Below are 27,406 nucleotides of genomic sequence, written 5' to 3' on the forward strand. Positions count from 1 at the left end.
TGTTGGCTGCTGAACCACGTTTGCTGAACTAAATCTATTGCTGCTACTGATCTGGATATTTCTTTCTAAGCAAGAGAGATTTTTGTGAAAGAATGCTTTCCTCAGTATTCACCCCCTCCCACGGCAGGCATTGTTTCAGCTTGCTTTCTCCAGCAGAGGTGTTAGAGATGGGGAGAGCCCCATGTGAATGGGAAGGAATGAATAGGTCAAAACTGGTCTCGTATTGCTTTCTGAAGCAATGCTAATGTGTGTATGAGCACAGTCCCTATATTTTAAAAAGGAAAGAAAGAGTGAAGTCATTTTTTTGTGGGGGTAACTGAACAGATGACTAGAGAAATCAGATTTCAAGATGGAGAGCATAAAATCCACTGTAGCTCTGAGGAGGCTGGCTCTCCTCAGCAGATTGGGAGAAAACATTTTTCCATATATAGATTCATCAGCATCTCAACGATCATTTGCTTTGGAAGAATAGCTTCCTCAATACAAGTGCTTGAATGTTAGTTTTGTATACTGGTTTTGGCTGGGATAGAGTTAATTTTCTTCATAACAGCTCATGTGGTGCGATGTTTTTTGGATTTGTGGTGAAAACAGCATTGATAACACACCAATGTCTTGGTTATTGCTGAGCAGTGCTTACACAGAGTCAAGGCCTTTTCTGCTTCTCACCCCACCCCACCAGCGAGCAGGCTGGGGGTGCACAAGAAGCTGGGAGGCGACACAGCTGGGACAGCTGACCCCAACTGACCAAAGGGAAATCTCATACCACATGACACTGGGATCAGCAATAAAAGCTGGGGGAAGGAGGAGTAAGGGGGGGATGTTTGGCGTGATGGAGTTTTGTCTTCCTAAGTAACCGTTACGCGTGATGGAGCCCTGCTTTCCTGGAGGTGGCTGAACACCTGCCCGCCCATGGGAAGCAGTGAATGAATTCCTTGTTTTGCTTTGCTTGTGTGCGCGGCTTTTGCTTTACCTATTGAACTGTCTTTATCTCAACCCATGAGTGTTCTCTCTTTTACTCTTCTGATTCTCTCCCGCATCCCACTGGTGGGGGGAGTGAGCGAGCGGCTGTGTGGGGCTTAGCTGCCGGATGGGGTTAAACCATGACATTTAGTAATGGCTCTACTGGAGTTCATTAAAATGCTGCAGTGTTAGTAGCAGTACTCAGGGAAAGGATCCAGGATAAACCTCTCAGATAACTTGCTTTAGAGTCAGAGATCTGCAAAGCGCAGTTAACTTTGTCTTATTATACTGCTTATTTCTGTCTACTTTCTCTAGTTGTCCTCTGAGAAGAGTAATTGTGGATTTTGTCTTTGTAGCCATAGAATATCTTGGCAAGGGAACCTTATGAAAACAAAATACACAGTCACTTGCTGATGTCTGTCTTTCTCAGAATGGTAGTCTTTACCAATAACTTGCAAAATGGATTTTGCTCAATTGATGGGGACATCACTGGCAGCTTGTCACAGGTTTTTTTTGTGTCACTAAATGATGGATAAGTGTAGAAAAACTAAAATTCAGGCTTCATAAGCAACGCTTTCTGCACAAGTATCTTTTCAGGCTTACATCTTGTCATAGGCCTTTCATAAAGTCACTGATTATTCAAGAGATTGGGCACAAGCAAAGAGTAAGTGGTCATGTGTAAACTAGTAAGAGCTCAAAAAAAGTCAAACAAGACATTCTCCCCCATAGTTAGTCACTTACATGACAGTTGAAGCATATCACCAAGGTACATGTGGAGATAAAGCTTGTCTATCAAGGACTGGCGGTTCAAGGATTTCCCAGCGCAGTGAAGGTGATTTTTTTTTTTTTTCAGTTGTGAAGGGAAGTAATTTATTGAAGAGAGTTATGTGATGATAGTATGTTCTTCTGTTATGCTGCAGTGGGAGCCATTTTTCTTATAGCAACCTAAGTCCTTTTCTCTTGGCAGAAATACTTTGTTAGGATTTTGCACCAGGTTGCTTGTATAGTGTCCATACACTATATATTAAATTCAAGATTGCAGTTTAGATAACAACATGGTTTTCTCCAAATCTCCCTTTTCCCTTCTCCCCCCATCCCTCAATATTTGCTTGACTGTGTAGAACTCATTAAACTGGGGATGTTTTTTTGCAATAGATAAAAAATTTCTTAGTATTACTTTATATTTTTATATAATACGTAATTTCAAGTGATTGAAATATGCAGGGATCCACATAAAGATGATAGTTTTGTTGATGAGTAGATTATTTGCATATATTTCTTTAATCAAATGATGCTTGCATTTGAGTAACTAGTAGCAGATTGCCAGTGTCGTCAGAAAGGGGCCCATAAGAGGAAGAGGCGTATAAGAATACTGCTAATTCTGTAGAAATAATTGGGTTACCATGTGTTTCTGCTGCTGTCTACTTCTACTTTTTCTATGTGATTAAATAGTTGCAGCTTACTGATTTTTGAATGATTCAATTGCATTGCCTCTGTGCCAGAAAAGACCTGCGTTTTCAGCAGCCTTATAATACTTTTGTAGGAATATACTTGTTTTAAAATAAACTTGAAAAATTGATGTGTGTTTAGTCTGTAAATGTACTGTATTAATTTATTGTCAAAATGTAGTCAAATAAAAGTCTTTAACCTTGCTAGTGAATTCTGGGGTTTTAAAGCTGCTTTTCTGACTCAAGTTTAGGACTTTAATATACTATTTTGAGCTTTACCTGTGAGAGGCAGGGACTACTGAAGACAGACGTGCATGGAATCTGAGGGAAACTATCTTATATCAATTAGTTGTGGGGTTTTTTAAGTCTTAAAATACCTTTAAAACACTGCATTTCTTTCTGTTTTAAAAAAGTTTTCTTACCCCACAGTGTTCATAGGGAAGGTACTGAAACGACTCTACGCTGAAACTTCATCATCTTCTCTTGCGCATACTTCAAGCAGAGAACAGGAGGCTGATCTCATAAATCTGGGCTCAAAATCCACAGAAAAGAATTTGGATAATGTTCAGACTTCATCAGCAGATGCTAGCATGTCAACGGATAGACCCTGTGAATCGTTTCAAGGTGAGACTGTGTAGTCCTTTTTCTGATAATATGCTTTTAAATATAGTTACTTTACTTGAGAACAGTATAGTATTTACTTTTTTCATCTATTGATACCAAAGACAAATTTGAATACAAGCGTTAGTGGTCCTTAATACCTAGAACGCTTCAGGTCAGTTCTCTTGTGAAAGCCAAGAAATAGTCTCGGTGCATATGTGTGAACGCAGCATTTAACAGTAGCTAATATGAAACTTAAGTGTAAAGTATAACTGTCTCTGATGTAATGTCTGTTGAATAGTGAGAAAATGACTTATACTGGTACAACTCTGCTCAGGTATTAGAGATACACCCAAAGATTGGTGGGAATACATGATCCAGCACTTCCTCATGCCCTCATGTTGCAACAGAAACCCCATGGGGAATGTAAACTCAACAGAAGGCAAATATCAATTCAGGCACTATGTTAGTACCCTGCTAAAGAGCATTAGTTTGTGTGTGTTTATGCAATGAAAGTGGCACATGAATATTTTGACAGGTAAGTAAAAGACTTTTTTCAAATGGGTTGTAGAATGTGGATGCTATGCCAAAAGATGAAGGAGTTGCAAAATGAGGTAGCTGTGGTATTACTTGCCGATGAAAGGCTCTGTGCATAAGTATAGAAAAAGTGTGAATTGCTTTGTGTTGTAGCTCATCTAAAACCACATTTTGCCATAACTGAAAGAGGTTGTTAAACTGACTTGAAATAAATAAAAAGGCATGTTTTCCAAGAGTATAAAAAGCTTTCTCTAGGGGAGGTGCTCAGCTAGACCTGTTACTCCCAAACAAGGAAGAACTGATTGTGGATTGTGGTCTGGGGCAGGAGACTGAAGTCCTGAAAGAAGTGAGCAAAATGAGTAGTAGGATTAGAAGCCTGTACTAGAGAAGAACAGATGTTTGTCTTGTTCAGGGATCTGCTTGGTAGGATCAAATGGAAGACTGGTCTGAATTGCAAAGAAGCTTTGCAAAGAGCTGGTTGATCTTCAAGAATAACTTTCTCAAAGCACAAGAATGGCTCATTTTGACATGCATAAAACTGAGCAAGTGTGGCAGGATGCCTCACTGAGCTCGATGTGTCAGGGAGCAGCAAGGGGAAGGTGAAGGAAGGCTAGCTGGGACAAGGCAGCCATAGAAGCTGTGGTCTTCACTGTGGAAGCAGTCCCACAGTATCTGAAAAAGGGGAGCAGAGCGTGTCTGGTAACAGTAACCAGGTTCAGCCAACGGCCCAGTGACACCAGGCAAGTCAATAGTGACAAGGCAGGTCTGAGGTCAAGCCAGTATGTAAAGCGTGTGAGTCAGGGTGTGCATAAATTGGGGTATGTGCCCAGGCACAGGCATGGCTACAGTCTAGCTCAGCCTGGGAGCTGCTTAAAAGCCTCAGCTTAAAAGCAGCTCTTGAGTGATGTGAGGGGAGCCCCTGCTGAGGTGGGTTCTTACAGGTCTTTCATAAGCACCTCTGTCTTCACAATCTGGATCAACGGCGGTGTGATATCAGAGCGCTGCCCATAAGTGCAGGCAGCTAAGCCCCTAAGAGGGAGGTCTGGGCCCTTACAACACAAAAAGAAAATACAGAGGAGGTGAAAGCAGGTATTAGCTACCCAAGAGAAATATAGAGATGTTGCCTGAGTATGCTGGGATGGAGTTAGGAAGGCCAAAGCTCAGCTGGAGTTGAAACTCATGAGGGATGTGGGAAGAAACAAGAAGGGTAGAGGTGACAACTGGAAGGTTAAAGAAAATGTGTGCCCACTGCTCAATGAGCAAGGAACTAGTGATAGAAGACAAGGAAAAGGCTGAGGTACTTAATGCCTTTTTTGGCCTGTTTTTACTGGTAAAATTTGTCCTCAGGCCTCCCAGGCCCCTGAGCCGAATGATAAAGTCTATGGGAGTGAAGCATCACCCACAGTAGATGATGATAGCGGGGGAGCAGTTACGCCAGTTGTGCAATTGCATGTCAGTGGGACAAGATGGTGTGCATCCAGGGACTCTGGCTGATGTCATTGTGAGGCTAGTTTCTATCCTCTTTGAGAAGTCATCGCAACTGCGAGGTTCCTCAGTGACTGGAAAAGGCAAACATCATACCCATTTTCAAGAAGGACCAGAAGGAGGGTCTGGAGAACTGTGAGCATGTTACGGAGTAAATCCTTCTGGAAGCTCTTTCCAAGCATGTGAAGGGCAAAAAGGGAATTGGGAACAGTAAGTCTTGATTTACCAAAGGCAAGCTGTGCAACCCAGTTGCCTTCTGTGATGACATGACTGGCTTGTAGATAGGGAGGGCACAGTGCATGTTCTTTAATTTTTTTAGCAGGGCCTTCAACATAGTCTCCCATAGTATTCTTATAGCCAAGAAGGTGAGATATCAGCTGGGTAAGTGAATGGTCAGATAAACTGCCAGGGTCAAAGCATGGTGGTCAGCAGTACAAAGTTCGATAGATGGCCGTGTGCCCGTGACATACCTTGGGGATTAACACTGGAGCGCGGAGTCCTGTGTCTGTCATGGAATAACCAACAGTACAGGCTGGGGGTAACCTGGCTGGAAGCAGCTCCCACAGAAAAGGACCTAGTAGTTCTGGCAGATACCTAGTTGACCATGAGTCAGCACGGCATCCTTGCCACGATGGCGGCTGACGACATATTGTGCTGTATTAGTAATGTAGCCAGCAGTTTGAAGGAAGCAATCATTCCTTTTGTGAGACCACGCTGGAGCAGCATTTGCGAGCCCGTACTGTAAGTACTGTGACCAGTGGGTTCCTTAGTAAAAGAAATGTAGTGACAAAATAGAGTGAGTCCAATGGCCAGAGAGCCGGATGACGTTAAGTATGAGGAGAGATTGAGAGAATTGAGTTTGTTCAGTCATAAGAAAAGAAGGTTAAGAGGAAATCTCATTACTTCAACTACCAAAGGGGAAGGAGGAGTATAGAAGAGACTGAGCCATGCATTTTTTGGAGGTGCTGAGCAACAGGAGAAAGGGCAACAAACAAGTTGTGGCAAGAGTAATTCCAACTAGATGGGGGAGGGAATTCCACCTTGGTGGTGATCAAACATTAGGAATGGGCTGCCCAGAGAGAGTTTTGGTATCTCCATCCTTGGAGGAGCTACATACTGAACAGTGTGCTAGAAAACTTGATCTAATTGGGTCAAATTTTAATGGAGTTTGGGATAATGACCTCCGAAAGTCCTTTCCAACATACATTACTCTAGAAATCTGTGTTACTGGGGGGGGGGGGGATTTTTTTAATGGAGAAAAAAAAAAAAAAACAAAACAGTCTGTAACAAGGATGGCTAGTAACAAGTTGGCTACAGGGCTTTCTTGCATGTGTCTGTGGTAGAATTTGCTTTTGAAGGATTGTGTGGCTGTTGTCCTGTATTGCATCCCATTACTGTGACAGAAGATTGCGTGGAAATCTCAACTTGTTGCAGTTCCATTTGTTTGATACCCATTTTGTTTTTCTAGATCAGTAGTTCTAGCACTTCTTTTTGTGTAGTTAATAATGAGAGACACGTTTTCAAAAGGCTGATAAAGCATTAAGCTTATTCTATAAAATGATATTTGATAGCATTGGGAACTAATTGTTCTTTCAGAATAGGTAACAGACTTTATAGGCTCTATAATGAAGACGTTCTAAATAAGCATGAGTATGGAGTAATTTCCTAATCTAAAAACACCTTCATTTGTAGCGAATCTGTACCATTCCTTATAAATTAGGTCCTGCCCAAACTCCCACTGAAGTGGGAGGTGAGGGGGAGAACTTAGTTGACCTTGTGATGTGTAACTCCTCTGATTGTTTATACCTGGTTCCTAATACAGTGTTCATCAAGTTAATGAAACAAAAGCTTTTGACCCAGAATCCTAATACAGGTAAAATATAGCTCATGGGAAAGGGAACATGAAGCAAAAAGAACAGTTCTGTATTTAGGATTTTCACAGCAAAGCAACAAGGCTGTTCTTGAAATTAACAGCAAACTAACTGAGCTTGTTTTCTGTTGGAGGCAAGCAAATGTTATGGTAGTACAGAAAGGGTTCTGCCTTGATTGATGTTCTACAGATGCGTACTTAAAAAAAAGCCTTGAAGAGGGTTGCAATGATAAACTCATAGGCAAAAGAGAAATCAGTTACCCATCTGTGAAACCAACAGTAACTTAACCATTCTTCTCTAGTTGTGATTTCATTTAAATTTAAGGAGCTCTTGCATGAATAGCCATTTACATGTTGTGATTTTATGGCACTGGACACTGAAAGTACATGTTTAGTGATAGGCTGTAAGATTTGGAGCTATAAACTGTGTGGCCTTGGAAAAGGAAAAAACATAAAGACATTGAATTTTTTGATCATATACTATTTTAAGTAACTTCTTTCTTGTAAACCAAAGGTTATGGGCATAACTACGAAACAGCTGATCATTTAAGTAGCAGTAAAGACTGGACAATGGACAGCAGTCAAGACGGACAATGGAAAATTAGAGGGGCTTTTTTTTGTGTAGATATTAACTCCTTCCTAGTTTGAAAGTGATTATTTCAGTCCTACAAAATCTACTGAAAAATTTAATTGTGTCAATAAGAAATTGAGGATTTCTTTAAAAAGAAGTATTTTCTAGCATTCAGTAACGGCTTTTACTATAAAACTCACACAATGTTCTACTTGCCTTTGAAAGTTATTTTTAAATTGTGTAAATACCATTACTGATATGCACAAGCTAACCCCCCCTAGATTCTTATTTAGTGGAATGCAGTTTGCAGCATTGCCTTAAACGTCTGCATCTTGAAGTATAGTAGGGACTTATGCCCATAAAATTTTAAGATAATACTTTTTTTTGCATTTATATGCCTCTTTTGAGATCAAGTTGAAGTTGAGACGCTTAAGTATGTAGAAGATCAGGACTCGTATTAACGACTGGTTCTCATTTAATTTTGGAAGATTAATAATTTAGCATCAGAAAGGGTTGTTGCATAAAGCTCCTGACATAGTTCTGGAACTAAAGCTTAAAGTAAGACCCAGAATAACTGGAGATTGAAGGAAAATTCTGAGGGACACTGTCCTTTGACTACAGAGTGATCTTCTGAATGGTATTCTTTAGGAATGTGGTAGTTCTGTTAGGGATGGAGAAAACATGTGGAGGTGCCATGCTTCTTCTAAACCCAAAAGAAGGAGGATAGTTGCTCGTATCTTATCTCGAAGACAATTTTTTTTTTTTCCAAAAGTGACTTTACAAAAACCAACAAACCCAACCACCTGCCTGTGGCCAAAATTTCTGTACAAGGCCATACTAAGATGCACCTTGCCTTTGGATTCTAGTTGTCCTAAATCAGATTTCCTGCCCCCCCCCTCCCCCCCTCCCACCACCACCAAAATACTCAATGAGAAAAAGAATGTAACCAAAATAGTCATTCCCCCCTCCTCAGGACAATTAGATAACACTTTCTAAACATTTCTCCCCTTGCGGAACCTGATTCTTCCATTGCAAGAGCTATAGTTGTTAATTTCAGAAGAGGTAAGAAAAGAGTTTTTTCTTGCTTCAACATGAAATTAAAGAGGGTCTAGATAACCAGCTTTATTACCTTAAACCATTTAAAAATTACGCATACATGTAACAAACCTGAGCCTTCTTGGAAGGCAAAGTATTAAAGAGAGCAAATGGAAAACTGAAAGCTCCTACAAATAAGAGGACTTAATTTCTTTTTCCCTAAGCTTCTGAATATGCTTCCAAATGCAGTATTATGAATGCTTAAAAACTCGCTGTACCACAAAAAAAAGTGTCTGGCAAAAGACTAAGAAAGCATTTGTAAGTATGATTTACTCGCTTGGATATGGCCTCTGACTAGATTTTGTTCTGAGGATTGGTTTTGTTTGTTTCTGACCCTTGTTAGGGCAGGATCTACTTGCAACAAGCACTAGTTTCATGGAGAATGTTTCTCTTGAGGTCTGCAGTCATGTGATTTCTTTACTTTTGTTGATACTTTAAAACTTCACTAATTATTTTTAATACCTTTATAGTATATATTCAAAGTAGACACGGATGCTTCTGACTAGAGACTTGCTAATTGTAGAATTGGCTTTTTTAATAGCCTCCTTAGTCTCAGGCCTTTTTCTTGGTCAGAATTATAAACAATTTTTAAAACTTGGGGTTTACTGATCAATGTTTAGCATCTTCCTTATAAAAATTTAAATTTAAGAATTGCTGAAGAAGGATAATTGTATAGAAGTGAAATGAATAGTATTCAATTTTTCTGTATAAAGCATGCTGTTCCACTTCTGGCTTTTGTGTTTTCCCTAATTCTGAAAAAGGAAATTGAAATGCAGAGAGCCTAGGCAGAGTCTCAGATCTCGGGAGAAACCTATTTGATCTTTTTTGTCTCCTTCACTTATTTAAGTAAGAGGTAATGAAGAGAAATACTAAGCCATTATTACTTCTAAGTTTTAGGTTTTCTTAAAAAAGGAATCCATATTATGCTATATAAATAGACCAAATGCAATTTACTCCATGTTCATGAAATAGAAACGCGAATGTCTATCAACTGTGAAATATCCCAGCATTGTTATCCTATATAAGGAATTCCTGTCAAAATTCAGTACAGCTGTGTGTGTGTTTTTTTTAATGTTCTCCTTCTTACTTTTTCCATTGAAGTTATTAATGCTGACAGTATACTGCATTTAAGAAATCATCACTAGGACACCTGGACTGTGTCCCTACTCATCCTAATCCTGTCTTCCTGCAGGCATTCTATTATAGAAAACTTAAGTTTGTGACTGAAGTGCCTGGAAGACAAAACTTGTCTAAAAACTATGCATGGACAGCCCTAGCTTTTAGTTGATCAACTTGATGAAGTGCATATGCTTGAGAAACTAAACTCCAGCAGCACCCAGTGCAGTAAATGGCTTAGAGACTTGTTAAACAATTCAGCTTTGTTTTAGTTAATTATTTTGAAAAGCTGTCTATTATGAATAAGCTAAAGAGCAATGGAGATTATAATTATTATACAACAAAGTGTTGTCACACATTCTTATGTTCTTCTCTCAAGGGTCTAAAAATTCTCTCATTACATGCTATATTACAGTGGCATTATACTGTGAAAATGGGACAGATATATCTAGAAGTAAGAGTATTTGACTGAAGACACCAGCCTCTCGTGGCTATGGTAGAAATGGTGCCCAACCAGATTACAAGCTGGTAGTTATATGCCTGGGGGGAATGTAGAGATCTAGGGGGTAGGGAAGACAAAACACCCTGTCTCTGTTCAGACTGAGTGGGCTGCATGTATAATATCTGTAACTTCTGTTGTGACAAAAACAGCCTTGTAGTTCAGTCTCCAGTTTCCCAGCAATGCGCTTTTTTTTTTTTTTTTTTTTTTTTGCTGCTGGTTGGCAGATGCCTTCTTTTTCCAGTGTTCTTGTGTATGTACATTCGCTCATTCTTCTCATCTCTTGTATTCCACATTTTCATTTCAAATAGCTTAGCTGTCATAGAGAAAACTGCGGGCCTCTGTGACAACTGAAAGCAATTTAACAAGTAGATCATCTAATAGTATGTAGCAGTTGCCTAATTGGAGTAGAAAATGCCAGCTTTAGCTCTAAACAAGCTCTGAACCTAAATGTAGCCAGCTGCAGGAAAACTAATTATCTTGAGAAAGGAAACAAAAAAACGGCTTGTGTAAGAATTTGATAAAATGGACTTGTTTCAGCTAGAGAAGGGCTGATAGACAGTCCTGAGGTGAATCTAACTATAGCATAGTCCTTGTGTGTGCTAGCGTTCTCACTGTCCACCTTCTCTCTCTCTGTCTGAAATTATTTTTAATGTATTGATGACAAAACAGGTTGTGTGGGGTGCCTCTCCTGCTCCCGTGTGCACTAGGGAGTTTATTACTTTAAGCTGCCATTGTCAAAATCATACTTATTGAAGAGTCAAATTTCGTGTTTTGTACTGTTACACATGCTTATTTCCTACTTGTCTTTCCTATCAACTGTACCCTCTAACCATTATTTGAAAAAAGGAAATGCTTATAATGGGAACTTGGTACTGAACTAAGTTCAGGGCAAATGATTTTCCATAACTTTTTGTGCTTCTGTCATTTGCATTAATTTTGTGCACAAAGAAGAATGGATTCTTACTGATGACTTCCAATTATGGAATAAATGTGTGTGTTGGGGAAAAAAAAAGTTTAGAACTTTAAACTTTGTTTACTTTTATTCTCATGAGCACATCTGTTGATTTCCTGGTCTAGTTTCAGGTAAGTCCCAGTAATGACATAATCACTTAATCAGTGAGGGTAATTAACTAATTGCAACTCAGACATGGCCTTTTAGATTCAGTGTTGTTGCATTTATCTTAAAAAAAAATATATTGATTGACAGGGATGTATTTGGCTTTTGAAAAGTGTGTTGAACAAGTAAGATCTGCAGCACTAGGAGGAATAATTGAGCTGAGTACTAACTTAACATTTTTGAGATAGCTTTATTCTCCTGTTTATACAGCTAGAATTCTTAAATGTCAATCAAAATATTGCCTATAATCATATACCAGGACATACATGAGACAGTGAAGCTTTTAAGTTAAGTAAACAATAACAACTAATAAATATTTAAATACATAATAGTAAGGGAATGTCAATGATTTAACAGTTCATAGGTGAAAATTCTTCCTCAGATGATGGGTGAGAACAAGCAGAGGAAGGTTTTTTACTTTTTTTAATCTGTGTTTTCTCTGTGACAAAGACTGTCTGCCACTTCTAATGTAATGAAACTGAGGCTGAGTTATAATGGTAAGTCCTATCTCCAGTAAAATGGGCTATAATACAGCCTTTCTTGGTGTCTTAAAAAAAAAAAAAAAAAAAAAATCTAAGATTTAGTGTACGTGTGGGAGGTGGTGAGGGAAACAAATTTGAGCTCTCCTATTCCTTGTTTTTTATGAATTTGCCATCCCAACTTCAGGCCTTGTAAAATGGGTATATCTTTATTGACCTCAGTTTCCTTCTGAAGTTTTTGTTTCCATCAAGCTGAAGGAAAAGACAATAATGAGGAAGTACTTCTGAGGATTTTCTCAAGTTGTTTTTCTTTTTAATGCTATAGTCCTCTGAGCATCAAACTTCTTCTCTTCCCTCTCTTCCCTCTTCCCTGTAAACTTTACTGATGTAATGAGGCCTGTAAATTACAAGTTTGACCATGTCACTTTCATAGATAACTTTTGCATTTATTCCACTGGAAATATTAACAGAAAACAAACTTAGATGGTGATGTCATTTATACTAGCCACAAAAATACTTGTAAGGAACGAAAAGCAAGAGAAAACAGTGCCTTGCTTGGTTTTGTAGGGTTTTTTTTCCCTTTATATAGATATATATGGCCTATGGTGTAGTTTAAAATAGGAAGAAACCCTTTGTTTTTAGGTCATTTTACACCTGTTTCAGCTCTTAAGAAAGAAATTGGATTCCTGCTGTTAATACAAATGAGAATATGATGAGGCCTAGTATTCAATGGAAGAGAATGTTGATTTTATACCGAAGGAGCTGCAATCTACATGGAAATAAATACATAACCATAAAAAGTGTACGAACGGCAAATACATTTGTGGAAATAAACTACTAGCCTTTAGAATATGAGAAATCATAAGACTGTGTCAAAATGCTATTGTATAGGAAAGACTTCACTAAGCCTGTGGAGTAGATAATGATACAGCTTTGAGAAATAATTCTGGGCAAATAATTGCCACAAAAAAGCCCCATCCTATTCTGAAGCCCTCAAGAAGGGGGCTTTGATTTGCCCTTCATTGCAGATAACTCCTAAAACTGCTGTTAGGGTTTGAAGATCTCAGCACTGCTGGGTAACAACACTACAGTTACATGCTTCTCAGTTGGATGATGAATCTGAATAAGGAAGTGTTAAGATAACCTGTAACAGGTGTTTGAACCTTAATACAGTAGATTTTAATGAAATTGAAGGTTAATTTGAAACACAAAACACAATAAATAAAATCCAAAGTAGATGGCTTTCCCAAAGTGCAGAGGGCTTAACAAAAAGGTAAGTAAGTTGGCAATATTTGTAGAAGTATTTGAGACATGTAATACAAGATGAGTGCATGGATCATCATTAATTTGGATGCTGTTGTTACTCCTCTTTCCATTCTCCTTCCCTTCTAATCATACTTATGCTTGAATAGGAAGGCTGAAATGTAGCTTGTCAAATATTAAGTAGACCTTTCTTTGAAAAAATACTACAATGTGCTTAGCTGAAAAGGTTTGTGAATCCATCCCACCAAACTCGTGGGTACCACTGAGGGATTGTATCTGGTTTCACTGAAAATCTAGTCATTATCTTAGTACGTTGGAAAGGACAAACTGTAAGGCTGGCCATCAGCTACGCTTTTCCGTTTCCATTCTCTTCAATTTGCGTGCTCTCCACAGGGGAGAGAGCTGGGAGGGGAGCTGCTGTAGGAGTTGGTTCCAGACCCTTCATCTGCACTAAGCCATGGACAAGTGTTAGCTCCCTAGGGATCTGCCTAGTGAAACCTTGTATTCATCTGAGCTCCTAAGAAGCCTGGTGGTCATGAGGACCAGGTAGAGACTGTCATACACTAGTCTTATTTCTTCACATGTGGAAAAGGTAAGATGAAAGAGAAACTACTTGTGCTCATGTATCTTGTTGGCTTTCTGTCAGTGTGATAACTGGCACAAGTCGTTACAGGCCAAGGAGCCACAGGCTATGGGGAGAAAAAGGAATTTTCATTCAAAAACAAATATTGAAGACCTAGTGTTACTTATCTTAATCAAGTGTACTGAGTCACCAAGTCATAAATAGAAATGCTTAGGAAAGACTCCCATAACTACTGACTTTGTTTACTTTATAGTCATTTCCATTATTTGAGAAGAGGGAGCAACCTCTGTAATCTAGACTTTCTCTTTTTAATGAAGTGAAGCATTTCTGGTGATGCCAAGTATCAGGAGGGAGGTTGGAATCAACTGACTTGAGTGACAACCTGCTACTGGGCACAAATGGTATATACCCTAAGAATCAGGAGCAGTCTTCTGTAATATGGCTAGGCTTCTACAAAAAAAAATCTGATAATGCAGTGAAAACATGCTATTCCTTGAACATCAAAGGATAGTGGACTTTTTCTGTTTACAGATAGCTGAACAAAGTAGCAGAAATTAAGGTCAATCAAAAAAAAAAAATCAGTACTGCTATCTACACTAGTATTTAGTGACCAATAGTATTGTCAAAAAGAATATTGGAATAAAACGAGCACATTGTACTCCTTCCCCACAATGTTCTCCAACAGTTTGCTGCTTGAGGATTTTCTGAGCCAGAGGACAACATGTACCTGTTTAATTTTTTTCTTTCATTAATTTGTTGTTTGAATCTATGTAATTGTGCAAATTGGAATAGAACTATACACTTTGAAGTTTTACCTGGCAAGCAGGGAAATTTATCATTCAAAACAGATAGCAGACATCTTTAAAAATTTACAGCTGAAGTGAACTGCAGAAGAAAATACTTTTTCAGTATTCTGTTATGGGTATTGGTGCCCATAAAATACATGACAGTAGCAAAATAATGTAACATGAGATAATTGGATGTCCAAAAGACATTCAGTAAACTTCATTTAGAAAGAGATGAAGAGTCCTTGGAAGGAGTATATCTTCTTCAGACAAAAACTGCCTTGAGTGACTCTCCTTGTTTATTCCAATAAAGTACAGATAATGAGGGGGATGGATTGGACACTAATATTTGCAGATGAGAGAAATTTTTCTATTAGTTAAATTAGTAAGATTGGGCACTAGAGGTGTTCAAACAAGCTAAAGAAATGAGACTGTAATAGTAAACTATCTTTATTAGCTCTCCATAAAGGGAGTTCCATAAGTTTGTGAGAGGCAAGTTCCTACCTGCAATAGTGAATTTGTACTGAAATAATTCATCAACTACACCAATCGCCCAGCAAAGTAGCACAACACTTCTATTATTGTGTGATGGTTATCATTTGAGTAAAACAAATGACCAGCAGTAAGTGACTGTCCGTTCTTTGCTAGGTTGCTTATTATCATAATCATTTTTTTCTCTCTACCCAGTGTGACTTATCTAATATTGAGGGAGAGAATTCTGCTGAAGACTGAGGTCAAGCAGCAGGAATTATGCAGCATTGCAAGGAAGAGGTTTGTACTTTCCGATTGCATAGAAGACTACTTGAGCTAAAAGGTTCTGCCTTTGCGGAAAGCACTCGTGTGTGTTGACTTGAGACTGGAAAACAATCCTGTGAAAGTCAACCTGTTAACAGAGGATGATTGTACACAATATAATACCTCATGTCCCTGAATTTACTCTGGCATACCTTACCATGACAGGCTAAAGTAACTATACCTTGATGTTCAGGAACTTGGGCATCATCTGAACAAACATGTGTGTACATTGGGGGATGGGGGGGTATTTAGGATCATCAGATTTGTTTTATAATGTTCATGCTGATGAAGGACAATTTGATGTCTTCACATTGATCAACTGGAAAAGTACCTATTTGTCAGTAGCACAGCTCAGGAGGACCCTCCAAGTGTGTCTGTTCTACAGTTATCACTGCTGTAACCTTTGCTACACTTCAGGTTATGCAGGTTTTTTGGAGCAGACAAAACTCTCTTGCCTAGGATTTGCATGTGCCCTGTCTTTAAAGACGCTTGTCTTGCTAGTCAATGAAGGGGAAAGCGATAGCGCATCTATATTGTGTAGAGATAAAGAGGAGTTGTATATGTGCATTGGGGATTGTCATAGTTGTCAGGTTGTAGTCGCAATCTCACTTATATGTAATAAAAATGAGGAATAGCTAGAATGTGGTCATATTCTAGCTTAAATAATAAGTAAAAACATACTTTGATACAAACTTTTTCAAGAAGATAACAGATCTTCTTTAAGCCTTAGTTTTGTCCGGATCATATCTGCTGTAACACCACTTAGTAAGTGCTTACTAAGAATAATGACTTTTGTAGAAGGTATGATAGTGAACCAATCAGACCTTGGATTTGATCCAGCATCAATCCTTCTCTTCCTGTGCTTTTTTGTAACGACCTCTTTTTGGGGATGAACTCCTTTTCTTCCATTTGGATAAGCGATAGCTGGGTGTTTCCAAGGGACAATTTTGTGAAAAAGATCACAGTCTTGGTCAGATTGGGCTAACTTGATGTGTTGTGGGGGAGGCTGCAAGATGTTCTAGCTGACCTCTGGACTTGGGTCCTCTCTGTGCTCTGAGTCCAGCCCTAGAGGAAAACAGCGGTAGGTTACTAAGGCTTTCTGAGTTGCAGGGAAGCACTTCATGGGGAAAGACAAAATTTCCATGTAAGACGGTGAAACTGTATGGGGCGCAGGTGCCCAGGCGCTGGCAGCGGGGGCCGCAGGGCGGACATGAGATGATGACAGGCTGGGCAGTTGGCAATTTTACATGGCTAAGGTGAGATGGAAGCTTTACCCTCAGCTCCTTCTTAAAAGGTCTGGTACTTGATTGCAGTAGGATAGCAAGAGATAACATAGCTAGCCAAGCTACTGACACACTTGCAGAGGTAACCTTGGCAACGGCGTAGTTTAGATGCACTTCCCTACTCTGTACACAGGCTTGATTTTACATGCAAAGGAGCTCTTCATGTGGGGAATGTCGTGGAGAAGAACATGAATCGGAGACAATTCAAAATATTTATTCTGTATTCTTAGTTTGCCTTTAAAAGTAATGCTTTTTTTTGGTTTTGTAAACATCCTTTAAATGCTTTTTTTTTTTTCCGTAAAACAAAACTTCAAATGGGATTCATAATATTTAACTAATAAAAAGAAAAGCATTCTTTAATATCTCCAATATCTGATTACTTCTGTTAGTCAAAACCCCTTTTTATGTCACAATTTTATAAGCTTAGCCATTTGCTTTGCAGCAATGTTTATGATTTTTATAACCAACCCATCTCTTCTTAGCCCAAGGAGTCTATGGCCTCAGGCTGGAAAAATCGAGACTTAATGGCTTGAGACTGGGAGATTTGTTGATACACTGAGATTATACAGTTGTGTGTATACTTTTTTTATGATATAGTAACAGTTTGGTTTGACATACTTGCACAGGATTAGCAAAGATTAATGCTTGATTTATGGTTTGTAAACTACTTGAAGATGCATAAGGATGAATAAATATGTAATTTGGGGACTCCCACTTAAACAGGTTGACTTAAAAAATTGTTTTGAGTCATCACTCACACAGTAAAAGTTGTTACTGTTCATCTTTGTAAGCAGGTGTTACAGATAGTCCCCCAAGTTCTGTCATCTGTAACTGTGTTGTCCTGGAAAGTTAATATCCCAATATATCTATTCCTTTTAGGATTAAAGGGTTTGAGTTAGTCAGGACTGCTGCTAATTGAATTTAATGTTTTCATGGTCAGCTTTGTTCTACAAAACCTAAATATAAAGGGGAAAAAGGGGGAAATTTGAAATTGTTCAGAAGGGAGTAACTCAATAAACATACATTTAAAACTATCACCAATTAGCGCTTCATCATTAATCACCCCGGGGGGGGTGTGTGAATCAATGCAAGTACTGCCAGTTCAGTGATTTGGCATCATCTTCATAGAAAGGATCTGTTGAAGAATTCTTCCAAATTAATTTTTAGTGGATCTTTTTCCAAATCACATAATTGCTCTTCATCTTTCTGTATTATTTATTTCTTTTCCTTTATTACCCCTTAAAGTAACCATCATCAATATCAGTTTGAAATTTTCTGGCTTGTTCAAGAAAAAACAATAACTTTCTAATGTGTTCCCCAACAAAATGTTTATATCGTGACAATGAAAACAGCTGTGATATAGCTTTTCAAGTGTCTTGAATGTTCTGAAATGTACTTTATCATAGATATCTAAGATGATCAGGCATGCTGAACTCTTTGAAGTGTGTTATCTGAGAAATGTCAGTGTATAGTTAAATTACATATTAGAAACATAGATCCCTAAGAAGAATCATTTCTGTCAGACACAACTGTATTTTAAATGTTAAGGTATTAGTCTAAGCATAGCTGCAGGTTGTTAATAGACTCGGATCATCTGGGATCTTCTAGCAAGTTTGGTGTAAGGAGGTTAATTGTGTTCAGCTGCCAAAGATGTTTTTACTGTACATTATTTTAACAGTTCTGTTTATGTGTTTTAAAGGAGCAAATTGCCACTCAGAAGGGAAGGCTGGTGCTGTATCTGTGCTGGTTTATGGAGCTGGCTGAGTCTAAAAAGAACACACTGAACCATGTAAAATTATGTTGCAGCATCTGGAGACACCCTGAACGTCCTGGCCTTCTGAAAAGGCTTTTGTCTCCCTGTGGTTGATCTCTGCTGTTGTCACTACTGAGCAAAAAAATAGTCTGCTCTTTGGGCTGGTTTCATGTAACTGGAGCAGAGATGCGTCTGTCATTCCTACAGAGTTACTTCTTGTCCGGTGAACAAATGAGAAGTTTATACTGCCACTCTTGCGTGTATTTTTAAATACCTTTTAAAGGGGAGAGAAATACTACAAAAACAGTTTGCTACCATCATCACAAGTAGTTTCCTATACAATGAAATAGTTGGAAAGCTGGCCCTCAGTACTCTTTCCCCCCCACCTCCGAGAAAGAAGCAGAGAAATGATGATGAGATGAGCCCGCTTGGGCAGGCACTGCTGAGGCTTAGTCAAGTGTGGCTTTCAAACTCCCTTTATCTTTGCACCCTTCAGAACAGCATAAGCTATGTTTAAAAGGTCTGCAAATGGATAAACTACAGTTCTGTGATTCTTTTTCCATTGCTTCTGTCACTTCGTAATCATCTTGTATCTCTCCATCCATCCATCTTTTATGAAACAAATCTTAAAGAAATAGTGTCTGCTCATGCTGAATGGGGAAAAATGTGGTGTCTTAAAAATCACTGTAAGTGGAAGCTTCTTCTGAAGTTAAGGTACAAGAGCTGTCTGACACAAGGAAAAAAAATTGTTTCTGGTGGAAAGAACTAACCTGTGGAGTATTTGTTTATTTGTAGCTGCTACAGAATTCGGTGCAATTTTGTTCGTCATAGGATAATTTCAGTGTTCCACACCTGACTTTCTCTCACTTCCTTTTCCTCTATAAGGATTTTCGAGACCACTTACTATCAGTCCTGTAGGTGGGAAAATGTTTGAGAAAATCTATACTGAGATCAATAGCCAGACACTTTGTTTTTTTCTGTTTTGTAGGTAGTGACAATACAATTCTGTCTCCAAGGAGAATGTGCACAGTGAGTCTTCCTCCGGAGGGTTATGTTGCAGTTACTCCAGATGCTGTTAGTATTTCGGTTTCTGAAAACTCAGACAGTAGTGCTGACTCAACAGGTAAGTCTGTATGGTTGTTACTGTGATGAATTTTTCTCAAGAGAAACTTCTTACCAACTCTTATCAAGTCAATCCAAATTGCAACAATTAAGTATTTAAACTGTTGCTGCCAGTGGGTGTCACTGTTTTGCAACATAAGCAAAATGAGGATGTACATCCCTATGGGCTCATTTCCATTGTTAGAGTTTGAAGACCAGATTCAACGTTTGGTTACAGCCATACAGTGCCACTGAAGTTACATAAAGCGTAACTGAAAATAAAGTCTTCAGCTCCTCCCACTCAAGTGCCACATGTATATTTGCATTATGCCTGCTTACAGTCATATTTTTAAGAGTAAATGTTAGATAAAGCTGTTTTAATGAGCCTTACTTCTGATGTTCTGAAGAATTGGCCAAAGACTTAAAAGACCTTTTCAATTTACTTCTCCCAATTAGAACAGATGTTCACTGGATTGAAGTTGATGGGGGGAGATACTAATCCTTTAGCTCAGAGGGGCTTTCCGATGAGAAATTGTGACCAGGTAACTTCAGAACCAATATTTAGCGTTGTCAAAGGATACAAGATAAGCGGCACAGGATCTGTAAAGAAGTGGGCTCTAAGCTGACCTCAGTTAAAAATATGGTTTTCTGAATGATGTTGCCAGAATTAAATTGATTCTGTCTTAAAAAGAAGTCCTAAGCTTAGATAAGACAAATTCATTTCGTTTTTTCAATTGCTGTGTTCCTGTGGGTGTGTGTTTGTCCAAAATTGTGCATCACTCATTTGCTGCTAGGGGCAGTCTACAGCAAAGAAAATACCCAGGTGAGCCTGCTGAAGTAAAACACTTGATAAGCAGTATTTATTAAACTACTATATCTATTTCAGCCTGAGGACTGCCTAAATGTAAGGAAAAACCTGAGATATGACCTGCAGATACAGAAAGGCAAAGGCTCCTTGCCTTTGAAAACAGTACCCACAGGGGTGAATTTTCAGCTTGGAAACTGGGTCTGTACTCTGTTGTGAGTAGTAAAGTAGAATAGAATTTAGGATTGCATTATAATGTCCCTTTTTAGAGTCATATAAATATTTGTCTGGTTTTACAGTGGATAGATTATTGAACAATGGCCTTACTTGCTCATTTTTTAGATTTAATCTTTTCGTCTGGTATTTCAAAACAAATGTATCTCAACCATGCAATAAGTAGTGTTCTGGTATTGCTTAGTGACAATATTGACTGTTGGGATGGTCATCTCTTTTAGCTGATACCAGTCTCGGTGTTCAGGAAGAGCAGGCTTTGGACTTCAGCCGCTTTTTTAACAGTTAACAAATGCATCTGGAATTTTGGGAGACTTATTTTTGGATTGGTTTGTTACTTGACTTTACAGTTTACCGCAGACTCAAGAAAAATTAAGTTTGAAGTGATCTTTGGAGGTTTTTAATCAATGTTCTCTTTGCAAGGTAGGTTTGACTATAAATGTCATTCTTTGCCAGATAGTTGCCCAATTTGTTCTTAAAAACCTCCCCTTAGGGAGATTTTTCTTACATGCCCTTTTCCATTTGCTTCAGTGTTTCACTACTGTTTTAATGCTAGATTTTTTTCTTGCTGCAGCTTAAGGCCCTTATTATTTGTTCTGTCTAAACATGGATTGCAGAATTAGAGATCTGTACTAATCCTGCAAGGTTGAGGGACATTTGTTAACTTTACTCATGTGTATGTCTTTTATATTATTTAATTTAATCATATACATAAAATCTATTGCAGGATGAAGGCTGGGATTTCAGGCAGTGCTCATAAAATATAAAAGGAACACTTTAGACAATCACACCATGGATTACTTAGTTTGCTCACCTAGATTTAGTTGTATATCCCTTATTGAGATCTTTTTTTGAAAGGATAAAGGAAAGCTCCAATGAGAGCCTTTGACACTGAAGAAAAAAGAGGGAGCATGCATGTCTGTATGTATGAACATTCTCTCTGTATAAAATAAATCTGTTTTGTTTAGAAGTGCCTCAGGTATTCCCAAAAAAACAGCTCCATATGGTGGAAATGCAGATCTAGTTTTTGCATTGTTTTACTCCTAATACTATCTATATGATATATTTTGAAGCGTAACAGGCTATCTCTGCTGTTTTTCCTAAAAAATGGACTATGTTGTATATATGCTTAGTAACAAAAGGCTGCCTTGCTAGCCTTTTCTAGCCTTTGGACCTAAAAGTAAGGGAAATAAATTCTGTGGAAATTCAAACAAACAGCAGCCTGACTCAGCAAATAATTTTGTTGTTTATCAAACCTGTCTCATGAAAATAATCTGACCATATTTTGGGAGTAAAATTTTTCAGTTGTAATTTATATATCAGTGTGATTTTTCTATATAGTCTCAGTAAATTAAGAAAACCAAACCCATGTCTATCTGAATTAATGTAATAAGATTATCAAGAGGAATAGATATGCCATGGCTGATATTTCATTGCATTAAATTAATCTGTGCAAGAATTAAATAGCCACTCAAATGTGAATTTAGACATCAGCTGTTTTTGAGAAGTTATTTAAAAGTTGAAGTTAATTACAATTGTAAATTAAAATAATTTCTCGTCAGCCCTAAAATATGTTTGAGTTTGTCCGTTATTATTCTTCTTTAAAGTAGTAGTTACATTATGGTTGATACTGTCAGAATGAAATGAATCTTGTCCAGACTAGCTTCTGAACAAGAAAAAAAAAAAAAAAGGCAAAGCAGGTCTGTGCGAGTATTTCAGTATGTCTTTCTCCATCTGTCTCTGCATGTTGTTTTTAGCACTTCAAATAATTTTTCAAATACTTTTACTTTTCTCTGTTGTGTCAAATAAATTGTGACCAGTTATGCTCTTAACATTACGCAGTCACCTTGTGATGCATGCATAAATGACTAACAGAATTGGGATTTAAAGTTTTGTGAAGTGTCTTGGCTACCATGTGTAATTCTCTTATACATTTCCCAAAGGCAGGGGGATAAAGCTGCTCTTTCAAGTTTTTCTTCATGTAAGCAGGTGATTGATGAACCTGTAGTAATGAGAAGAAAAATCTAAGAGTGCCTTGTCTTTCAAGAAAATAATGAAAATTAAATTTATCCAACATTCTTAGAATAATAAATAAGACTTAGGTGTCTAATTTTTAAAAATTCCCTTGACTGTTTTGGAGGAATTGAGTCACTATGATGGTGTGATCATGTCAGCCTTCTGTTGATTGAATTGAGTAACAGGAATTAGACAGTCAAGGGAGGAAGTAATACAGAGAATTTCTTTTGTTTTTCACATTATTTTTGTATTGACTTTGGTACATATTAATGCATTGCTGACTTTCTTTTAGCAATAGACTTTATACTTTTGACAAGGGCATTTAAAATGTGTAATGTTCAAGCTACAGATAAGTTATCATCCATCAGATTCTGGTCATAAACTCAATATCCTCATAGCTTAAAGCTCTTAAATCAGAGATCAAAATTAATTTATTTTTATTATCTATTTATTGGGAAATATTTCTTCGGGAGTAATCACTTGAGAGATACACCATTGTGTAAAAGGGTGTTCTATAAGAAAGGAGAATCCAGGAAACTTTAATTGTTTATTCCTTAACTTACTAGGAAGCGATAACTTAGTTTTGATTTGTTTTGGCTTTTAGTTTCATAAGATGAAATTAAATTGTGGAGTTCTTTGCTTCTTATTGTCAGACAGGTGAAACAATAGGAAATACTATATCTTGCATTAAAATATGAATGCTAAAAAGGTAACCTTATTCCTTCTAAAAGATAAACTGTTTGGTTTTATTTCTCCAGCAATGTTTCTTCTTGGATACTCTAATTTAAGCTATGATAATAGAATATAACAAAATTATTTTATTTGTGCATAAAACAGTGTGATGATTATAATTTCTCTCTGAAGTGCTTTAATATTAGATCTATATTTTTATGTGGAGTCCCAAAGTGGTATTTGGTGTTCCTTAGACTCATGGCAGAGCAAATTCCTGACCCAGAGACTGTGGAAAATAAAAAGACTGTACGCGTAGGAGTTCAGGAATATGCTGTAGTTGAGGGTACCTGAAAGAATAGATAAAGATAATTCAAAGAAAAGTATTCTTGAGGTATTTTTTTATTTTTTATTTTATAACCCATTCTTTTTGTTCTTGTCAAGTCTCGCTCATTTTTCCTTCATATTTTTGAACCGCAACACAGTATTCATCTGATAATATCCTGTTGTTACTATCTTGGTAACAACCTACCCAGTTTTGGTGACACCCTTTATATAGACAAAAGGAGCAAGACCTAACCGTGCTTTATCCTTCCTCCTAATGGGTGCATTATGAGACAGTTTCAGCTAGGAGGAAGAGTCCAGTCTGGGTGCTCCATTCCCCTGCTGAGAAGAAGTCAAGTTAGAGAAATAGATGCAAGCAACCCATTTTTTTCTGCCTCTTGGCAGCTGCCAAGTCTGAAATAACGTGAAAGGTGGTACTTCTGCAGGACGCTTCCTCACTCAGTTAAATTTGCTTGTTGGCCTGAGGCAGTGCAATTGTACAGGATAGATGTATACAAATTAGTTGTTGTAGCTAGCCTTTGGACTTTTGCTTTTTTTATTTGTTTCTGTCAGAAAGGGCAATACTGTAAAGAAACGCTACTGCTGCAGCATGAGGTTCAAGCTGAGGGAGTAAATTTAGAGATCGCTCTCGTTTACATACAAGTAAATCAAGTTATTCAAATGAGGTACATCCCTGGAAGCTATTAGCTATGTCAGTGAAGGATAGTGGCATTGGGGAGGGGTCCTTAGCAGACCTCCTCAAAACTACTGCACATCTTGAGTTTGGTTCTCCAGGCAAAAATGTTTGGACTTACTGATGAGCAAAAGAGAAATTTGGTAAAGGTGTAATCCGGTAGCCTCTTATCTGTCTGTAGTGTCTTGATTCATTTAAGGTTTAAGGCAGCCATTTTAGGAAGACTTAATAATGCTTAAGCCTATGTTTGTTGTTAAGGAGATGCTAGTATGAATCATGTGTTGACTACTTACGCTCTTGGCAGGTGGTTGGGAATGTGATACATTACAGAACTGATATAGTCAGCACACCAAGGGAACAATATGTTTTAAGCAGCTAAGGCCAGCAGCAAACCTTTTTCACTGGTACATAGCACCAGTTGTGAAACTTAAGTGTTATGAGTCTTCTTCTAGCCTTCAAACCAGAGGGATTGTTAGACCATGTCATTTAATCTTCTGTACCTGTTAGAGAGGTCTTACCCCATATTGAGCTCAGCAGTTTGTGTTTGCAAAAAAAAAAAAAAATACCATGCACATTTCAAAGGTTTCAGAGGAGGCTCCACTACTTTCTGGTAATTTTTTCTAACAGTTAATTAGCCTTACTCTATTTAAAAAAAAAAAAAAGCACAACTTGAAAATTGCTTTTTTTCTGCCTTCCTCCATTTGAGTAAAGAGCCTTTTATTAAGCAGTGTTTTCTTCTTGCAAAGAAGCACAGTAATCGAGTCACCATCAATCTTTTTTGATTAGATAAACAGATTCACTTGTGTATTACTCCAAGATATTTACTTCAATCCTCAAGTCACTTTTGTTGCTCTTTTATGTATCTCCCTTTTCACAGCATTCTTTTAAAAATATAAACTCCAGTACTGCATGTAGTATTTGTGGTTTCAACAAGGCCATGTGTTGAAATAGAAGTCTTTGTATTCCTACCCACTACTATGGGGTTTTTTTTTAATATGTCAAAAAGTTGCATCAATGTTTTTCTGCCACAGCTTTCCACCAAGAACTCTCGTTGTTTGATACATTGATACCTTGGCCATTGCCAGAAGTCAGTCTCTTTAGAAAATGTTTTCTGATAAACAACTGCTCTTGACCATATGTAAAATTCATGTGTTTTATGGTCTGGGTTTGGGGTTTTTTTTTGTTTCTTCGGTATTGTGGGGTTTGGGGTATTTTGGGGAGAGGGTTTTGGTTTGGTGATTTTTTGGTTTTTTGTTTGGTGTGGTTTTTGGTTTCTTGCTTTTTTTGGTTTTGGGGGGGTTTTTTTGAACTAGGTTACCAAGTAGTGCTTATACATAACTTCCCTTTTCTCATTGCCTTTTTTTTTTTTATATCAACAGTAATTTTGATGTTAATCACTGATGACGAAGCCAAGCAGCTTCCTGCCAGTCCCTGCAGAACTGGGCTTTTTTAAATTGACAGTTGGGTTTTTTGTTTGTTTTTTGTTTTTTTTAAGTCATGTCAAACCATATCTCAAAATCTTAGTGCTATGAGTTCATAGGCTGTGTGTGTTGCAAGAAAAGGGTACCCAAAGTTGTGAGTATTTCTATTTTTCGTATATATTAATATAGCACACGTACAATTGCTTTTCTGAATCTGGTATCTGAGAGAAAGAGCTATGAAAAAAAAAAAACCAAACCCTGTGAGTCAGGTTGTCTTGTAGTAGGTTCTGTCAGCTGCTCCTAGATTGACTGTCCTGAGTCTTGTGGCAACTTCTTGCATTCTGAATATTTAAAGCTTTTAACAAGACAGATTGAGGGAACTGTGATGATTTGGGGGTGAGAAGTCTGCATTTGCAAACAAAAAATAATAAAATTCTTTCCAACCAGTTTTATTCCATTAACAAAATTAACAACAAACCTGTTAAAAGATGCTTACAGATAAAAGTCATATCTAATTTAGGACTTCATTAAGTACGTTCAAATAATGAAAGATGCTAAATAATCGCCTCCAAATAATGAGATGCTAAAGTACATCTCTTAACTTAGTATTATAGTCAGTGTTTTGCAATACAGATGCACCAAATCATATTTCAAATGATAGCATTAATAAGTGAATATGATTGATATGCAGATGTCCAGATTTTTCTTACAACTTGCTGAAAAAGAAGAGAGATTTCCTGTCCCGCATTCAGCTACTTCTAAAACTATTGCTATAAGGTTTGTTTCTCTCTCCTCCTTTCCTCAGACTTGTTAGCATGGGTCTTTCCTCTTCTAGAAAGGATAGTGTGGACTTGCAGGTTGAAAACTTACATGTAAAAGAGTTATTACTTTAAAAAGTGGTTTTCAGTAATTCAGCAAAGAAGAAGCAGTGATTATACGGTGGTTCTGGCTCTTTTGTATTTCTAATGGTCAGGCTGTCTTTTTTAATTTCTATTAATGAATTCCCCTAGTTAATTTTGGATGTTCTGCCAGTTGGATGTCACTGTTTATTATTAAAACAATATCATTGTGCATGATAAAATTATAGGTGATAGCGTTCTGTAATTTAGCTCTGTCCTTGCAGAAACCAATGTATGACTCCCAGTTTGTGAACGGCAGATTTTCCTAAGCTCCCAACAGCGTCGGGCATTCTCCTGTGTATGTCATCCTTGGAAAGCAAGCTGTAGCAACAGTGACACCTCTGTTAAGGCTGTTAATATAAGCCTTTCCATAATGTTGCTGGTGTTTATAGATTAATCAATAACTTGGAAGGGGAGATGTCTGTGAGATTAAGCAACTTTCTCCTCTACAGCCAGTTTCATCTTCGGCTTAAGCGCGCTTGGCATTTTGGAACCAGTTACAGCGAAAGATGCCGCGAACAAGTAGAGATGTTGGGCAGGTATAGCTGAAGAATTCTGTACTACAGATGTTTTCTCCTTGAATATCCTTTCTGCAGACCTTGTATTTGTTGATAGATGCAATGATATTCCTAAATAGATAAAATCACCACTGGTTTCTTTCTGAAATTGAATAAGATTAAATAAGCATTTTTATTTTCAGAGCTCAGATAAAGTATTTAATAATTTGTAATCTCGAGCTTAATTTAAAAAAAAAATCTAGATCCAGTAGTGCTCGTATTTACGCTGACACTGTTATCAGTTGACTTACATCACTAGAATTAAATTGCAAGGCTAAGAAAGATGTAAATCAACTTCTCTAATTTAATATTGCTTTGGAAAAGTTTTAAATCCTGTTCTGTCTGAACAGGAGAATTTTTCTTTTTAAAGTGACACCTGATTCGAGAGTCATCCAGAATTCTAGTCATATGTTTAACTTTTATCGTATTGACTTCCAAGGAATTAAA

General features: G+C 37.7%; 1 protein-coding gene across 10 annotated transcripts in view; it reads left to right on the plus strand.

The window, feature by feature from the left end:
* Positions 1-27,406, plus strand: part of ERICH1 (glutamate rich 1) — a 97,575-nt gene that overhangs the window by 12,903 nt on the left and 57,266 nt on the right. For all 10 annotated transcript variants that reach the window (XR_015708389.1, XR_015708394.1, XR_015708395.1 and 7 more), the window contains exons 2-3: positions 2,838-3,032; positions 19,231-19,365. Coding sequence is in view for 3 of the 10 variants with exons in the window: in XM_087775593.1 (XP_087631719.1) it covers positions 2,838-3,032; positions 19,231-19,365 (330 nt within the window). In the remaining 7 variants the exon portion in view is untranslated. The remainder of the gene's footprint in view (positions 1-2,837; positions 3,033-19,230; positions 19,366-27,406) is intronic.

Source organism: Nipponia nippon, unplaced genomic scaffold (genome assembly GCF_047370975.1).
Source record: "Nipponia nippon isolate SJK-2023a ecotype South Korea unplaced genomic scaffold, ASM4737097v1 scaffold_4, whole genome shotgun sequence".
Classification (NCBI taxonomy): Eukaryota; Metazoa; Chordata; class Aves; order Pelecaniformes; family Threskiornithidae; genus Nipponia; species Nipponia nippon.